At 46.9% G+C, this 6,523-nt stretch overlaps 1 protein-coding gene across 1 annotated transcript; it reads right to left on the bottom strand.

Annotated features, from left to right (window-relative positions):
• Positions 1–287: 287 nt before the first annotated feature.
• Positions 288–2,743, bottom strand: MAP10 (microtubule associated protein 10). The gene has a single exon (XM_009908331.2). It carries the CDS (start codon positions 2,741–2,743, stop codon positions 335–337), a length of 2,409 nt encoding a protein of 802 aa, XP_009906633.2. The 3' UTR covers positions 288–334.
• Positions 2,744–6,523: the final 3,780 nt, after the last annotated feature.

Here is a 6,523-nt window from a genome sequence, read left to right as displayed (position 1 = left end):
AGGATGCTATTACTTCTCTGGAAAAGTTTTGTGGGCACTGACTGCATTTGCTGCTTCTGTCTTCATGTCTGCATTCAACAGTACATTTCTTGTGCTGTTTGGATTACTTTTGTATTACGATAGTGAGACTGAAGTCATGCTGCAGGTACCAGTTAAGAGCCATTTCTTAGAAATTCAAACAGCAGTTTATTTTAAAACCTTCTTAAGTAAATTCACGGATGTATTAAATGTGCACGATAAAACCTTACATTAACTCGTCTATATTGCAGATAAATGCAAACGGCCTTACAAAGTGTAACTATCATTTCTCAATTCAGATAGTGAAAACTTTTAATTACATTGTGTATCCTGGCAGCTTGCTCATTACAAGGTCACTGATGTCTTTGTACTGATTGGGAACACAGAGTTTTCCTGAAAAATTATCCTCTGTGTCTGACATGCTGTTTTCAAGGATGCTAAGTTCAGGATCAGTTACGTTAGATGGCAAGCAAGAGCTTACTCGAGTTACTGACTGGCTTTTTTCTGCAGAGTTCTGCCCCTTTCCTATATTCAGATCAGATTCTGAACTAACTTCTTTGCTTCTCAGTGTAGATACTTGTTTAATGTGATCACCATTGCTGTCATCCTTACTGATTTGTTGGGCTTCCTGCTCTTCATCTAATAATGATGACTCCATTTGGGCAAGATTAAGTGAATCAACTGATTCACCACTAGTTCTTTGGCTGGTTTTGAAGTCATGATTTCTCTTCTGAGATTGGCCTGAAAATGAAGCTGAAGAAGCTGGCAGAGGACCTGAACCACTTTCAGATCTTTGAATCATCTTTAAAATCCTGGACCTGTTAGATTTCAGCTTTGTACCTGACCAACCTTGCTTTTGGCTTTCAAGTTCAGGACTGCTGTCAAGAGCTTCTGAGTCTCTGCCCGTATGCTCAGCACTGGTGAAATCTGAATAAACTGTGTTCTCAGGACTATCAACAAAGTCATCTGAGTATATGAATTCAGAGCCATTTTCAGTACTCCTGCTGGGGCTTGGTTTACAATCACTTGCAACAGACATATTATCACACTCTGTGGTTTTACGATGGATTAAGTATATTGCTTCCTCATTACTTCCCTCTGCATCAGCATCTGATGGGAAAACTTCTGGTAGTTGCATTTTTGCAGACTTTTCCTTTCCAGCAGATTTTAATACAGTTTTCTCCATTAAGGGAGCTGTAGTTACTTTACATGGATCTCCCTGGCTTGTAATGTCATTGTCCTTCAGTAGACTTGCAGTAGCCCATTTCTGCAGGTCAGGGGACACATCTCTCACTGAAATATACTCTGGGAGAACATCATTTTGTAACGAAGTCTCAACAGTTTTATGAAACTGATTATTCTTCTTTGAACTATTTCCCTTGCTACAATGTCTGTAAGAAACCACATGCTGTTCTCCAGCATTTGTAAGCAGCTTTCTTTTGGATAAAATGCTTCTCTCCTTCAGCACCTCCATTTGCTTTTTTCTGTACTGCTCTCTCCTTTCATGAATTTCCAGCTTACCAGGGTTGGTCTGCTGCAGCCGCAGCCTCAGTGTCTTTGTCAGTCCATACAACAATTTCTTTCTGGGAGGCCTGTTCTCCTTAGTTTTGCAATTCCTTTCAGTGCCTGTCTCTCCCTGGGGTACAGCTTTCTTAGGTCCTTTCCCAGCCTGAAGAGACCCTGGTGAGGTGTCATTTTGTTGTTCTGGCTTTATTCGAGGGTTGGCAGCTTCACTGCTCCTAGGAGGCCTCACAGGTACCTGTGCAGGATTGAGGGCAGAGGAGCAACCAGGACTGGGGGGCTGTGAGGCCTTGCCACTGCCCCGTGGGGCCTGGTAGGCCCACTCATGATTGGGGTGGGCAGCAACAGGCATAACATGATGGGTAAGCACTGACAGCTCTGCCAGCAAGGCATTAAGTAGTGGCAGTTGCCTCAGTGTGTGGTGGAGCTGTTGAGGGCTGGTGGGGTGTAGCAATGAGTGCCCAGCACTAGGACGAGGGGGGTTCTGGCCCTTGTCTTTGTCCTGTGGTCTCCAGGCCTTGATATGCTCCCACTGCCCTGCAGCCGCAGCTGCTGGTGGCAGATGGGGCTCAGCTGCCTCGCGACTGTAATAGAGCATGGGAGGGCAAAAGATGTTGCCCTCCAGCTCCACATCCTCCTCCTCGGCCCTTGGCTCAGGGGATGAGACAGGCGGCGTGGCAGAGTGGGGGCTTGCGGTGCTTGGTGGGGGCGGCTCCTCACCCCCCTGCAGGCTCGAAAGACGGTAGCCCAAGACCAGCTCCCCGACGGGGCGTCCCGCAGCGTCCCGCAGCGGGAAGCGACCGCGGCGGCCGCAGGAGGCAGGCGCCTCGGGCTGCTGCAACAACTCGGCGGCGGCGGGGGCCAAGGAGACGTCACAACTGCCCAGGAGGCGAGGAGGGCCCGGAGCGAGCTCGACCGGGTACGCCAGGAGCAAGGCACGGAGCGGCCGGCGGCAGAGCGCTGTGCAGAGCGAGTTCCGGCGCCAGCGAAAGAGGCAGCGCTTGCCGCGACCGAAAGGGAAGGCCCGACCCGGCCGCAGGGGCGGCGTGGCGGCAGCAGGGTGCAACAGGAGAGTGGGGAAGCCCAAGAAGCGCAGCGCCACGACTGGGCGCATTGTGGGACCCGGTGCCGCCACCGGCGCCGCCACCAGCACCTCCTCCACCAACAGCTCCAGCGCGAACAGCCCTTCGGCGGCCGCGGCCATGGCGGCCTCCCGGCTCCGGTCTCGCGAGAGGGGTGTGGTGGGGCGTGCCGGCGGCGCCGGAAGCTCTCTGGCGAGAGGAAGGTGGGGCAGCCGGGCCTCTGCCGGTGCGGCCCTTGGCCACGCTCCCTTGCAAAGCGACCCGGGTCGGGCGGCCCACGCCGCGTGAACCTTGGCGTCCTGAGACAGCCACGGAGCCGCTACCCACTACGCCCTGCATCGCAGCCGTGGGATGGCTCCAGGGATTCTGAGGGGCTGCCTGGCTCCTGGTCGGGCGGGTGGGGATATGTGCTGGGCTCTCTGGCCTGCTGAGTGCCCTCAGCGGCAGCCATCTTGCGGCCTGCCCTGGCAGAGGCGACAGGCTGGGTTGGGGGCAGCAGACACAACCCATGAAAACTCTTTGGTGTCTGTTCAGAAGCGCCCTGTTTAGCATGGTGGCTGGTGTGACGCCCCAGTCTTCTATAGGCTTCAAGTGATGTGCTTGAGCATGTTTCCCTTCTGTGGCTTACATGGTTCACTGGGCACCATCAGTCAGCAGGAGTGCTTGTGAAGGCAGGGAGGGGCATGGAAATTGGAGTCAAGGCCTGTGTGATGAAGAGTCTCCACAGTAGAGGGGTCATTGAAATTTTAAGAACTGTAGTTCTACATTAATTAGGTTTTTCTACTCACCTGTGAATGTCACCTCTTAATGTTTCTATTGCTGTAATGCATGAGTGCCCTTGGTCATGCATTGATAAATTCCTATTTTCTCTCTTGTCTGCATATAAAGTAGGAGTTGCAGTAGACACACAGATACTTTCACTTCTCACTTCCTGCTTGGCAAAGAATGTGTCCTTCCCTCTCTGACCTCCCCTTAAACCAGTCTCCTTACTACATGGTACTCGCTATTTGCTACCAGGGAAGTAATTAAAAGGCATCCCCCCCACCACCCCCGCATCCCCCCATTTCTTTACCTTTCTTTGCCAAATCACAATCACTTTTTAGAGACGCAGAAAACAGCAGAAAGTGGTTAAAGAATCCCACTCTCCACTGTTGGTCAGGTCTCTTGGTCATTATTATTTAAAGGATACCTTTCATTATATCTTACCTGTGAGAAGATAGTTAAGAAGTTTGACCTTTGAATTGTGACCAGGATATATGAAGTAAATGATTAAGTTCTTCTCAGTTCTTCTACTACCTCTATTCTAAGCACATGAATAAGAGCTGTAGTCCTTTGCTGTCAAGGCTGCTAGTGTTGGGATGTTACCCTTGTACTGGCATTGTGGCAGACAAAAAAATAGCCAATCCATTTTACTACCACATTCATCTCCAGCTCATCTGCTTTTCATGTCTTTCCTTCAGCCCATTCCCATGCCATGAAGGCCTGACAATTTACTTGTCATTCTTCATAAAGGAAAAATGAAAAAGCTCCCTGATACACTGAAAGCAACACATATAGTAGACAATGGTTCAAATAGTCACTTTCAAGGCCTCCTGAGAAGAAAATGTGTAGACATTTTGCCTGTTTCACAGATGGGCATACTGTGGCTGTGACATTTAGTCCAAGATTTCTAACCTCTTCATTTTGAAACCTCCAACCCATTGTGGTAGTTTTAGGCTATGCCTAGAAAAGTTTCCATAAATCTTGAATGGAGAGTAGTAGAATGTAAATAAATTACCACTGGATATAAAAGATAAAATAGTGATAAGGTCTAAATAATCCCTTTGTACAGATACCTAACATAAGGTTAGTGTGTATAAACCACCTTTCTTTCCGGCTCTGTCGCTTTAGCAGATATTAACTACTGCTTCTGCTGGCTTTGCTGACCTTGAATACATTCTTCTTGTGGTTAAGTACTAACAGGAACTCTCTGCTTTTTCTCCTTTTTCTCTTGTCCTGCATACAGGGGGTAAGGGAGCAGGGAGAGGGAAGCTGTTGGTAGCCCCCTGGTTTTGTCCAGAGGATTTTTGTTTATCAATTGTATATATATGTAAATATTGTATGTTTTATATATCACATTTCATATTTTAGATTGTAGTTTTGCTTGTAAATATAGCTTCATTTGCTTTCTACCTGACCTGGTCTGGCAATTTTATGTTGGGGGGCAATTTCAAACCACCACACCCGTGTAGGCAAAGACTCATGTGTAACTGTGACTAGTTAGAAGGTAAATTATGGAAGAACCACAATGTTTTAAGATGCTGAGCCTCTACACTCCCGGCAGTTTCATGTGATGCTGAAATTTTCAGGTTTATATCCCTGAAAATCAACCAAATTCTGTATTTCATTCTGCACAGCTGGTATACATAGAAATGACTGAATACTTGTGAAAAATCTTGGTAGAAGTAAGTTGTGTATGATTGGTCAGCAAGTTAGTGGCAAAACAATTATTTAAATGGAAAAAGGTATTGATTTTTAAGTTTGTTCTTGTGGGTGAGCTTTATTAAGTTAATCCTCTGGTCAGGAGAGTGTATTTCTTCTCAAAATAAACAGAAACAAACAGTTTGTTGTTGAGTTGCAAGTTAGAAAAGGGGACGTGTTACTTTCCAATGGTCATAATTTCTACTAACCACCATGTTAAGGAGACTTGTGATAACACTTCTTCAGATGCATGTCATAAAAGAGTGGTTTAGAAAACAGGCATGCCTCGGTTTCATTATGTGCTACTGCCCAAAGACAGCAGGTACATATTACAATCCACATTAGTTACATTTAGTAATCATAGAATCATAGACTCTTAGAATCAATAAGGTTGGAAAAGACCTCAAAGATCATCAAGTCCAGCCTGTCACCCAAGGCCTCATGACTACTAAACCATGGCTTCAAGTGCCACGTCCAATCTCTTTTTGAGCACCTCCAGGGACGGTGACTCCACCACCTCCCTGCGCAGCACATCCCAATGGCTAACAACTCTCTCTGTGAAGAACTTTCTCCTCACCTCGAGCCTAAACTTCCCCTGGTGCAGCTTGAGACTGTGTCCTCATGTTCTGGTGCTGGTTGCCTGGGAGAAGAGACCAACCCCCACCTGTCTACAACCTCCCTTCAGGTCTCCCCTGAGCCTCCTCCAGGCTAAACAATCCCAGCTCCCTCAGCCTCTCTTCACAGGGCTTGTGCTCAAGGCCTCTCCTCATCCTCATTGCCCTTCTCTGGACACGTTCAAGCATCTCGATGTCCTTAAATTGAGGGGCCTGGAACTGGACACAGTACTCAAGGTGTGGCCTGTGTGCTATGTACGGGGGCACAATGACTTCCCTGCTTCTGCTGGCCACCTGTGGTTGTTCTCTGTGTGATCTCCTTTGTCCTCCTTTCTTAGAACTAGACTTCAGTTCTTTTGATGTTTTTGTTTGTTTGTTTCCAAAGACTCTAAGACTGAGGAATTTTGCTGATTCAGTGAAGTATGTTTGAAGTACTAACATTTCATCTCAAAAAATTCCAACCCAGACTATTGCTATTATGAGCAGCAACTCAGCAACTTTGATTCAAATCTGTTGTTTGAAGGCTCTGAAATGCCTTCTTTTTCCCTTGATTTCTGAAAAGTTTCAGATGTATAGATCTATCCACAGAGAGTTCTCAAAACATTGTATGCCTGTTGATGGATGGAGAAGTGTGAGCAGTAAATAATAAAAAACACCACCACCACTCCCCCCCTGCAACCAACCAACCAACCAAAAAACACCCCAAAGGTTATTTTATTAGATCTACAAATACATCTACCTATTACAGTGTTGTTCTGAGATCTGCATTTTGTACATACAAAATTCTGGACTCAAGAGCATTGTTCACCTGGATATAAAATTGCTCTT

Source organism: Dryobates pubescens, chromosome 6 (genome assembly GCF_014839835.1).
Source record: "Dryobates pubescens isolate bDryPub1 chromosome 6, bDryPub1.pri, whole genome shotgun sequence".
Taxonomy (NCBI): Eukaryota; Metazoa; Chordata; class Aves; order Piciformes; family Picidae; genus Dryobates; species Dryobates pubescens.
This window is presented reverse-complemented; position numbering and strand designations above follow the sequence as displayed.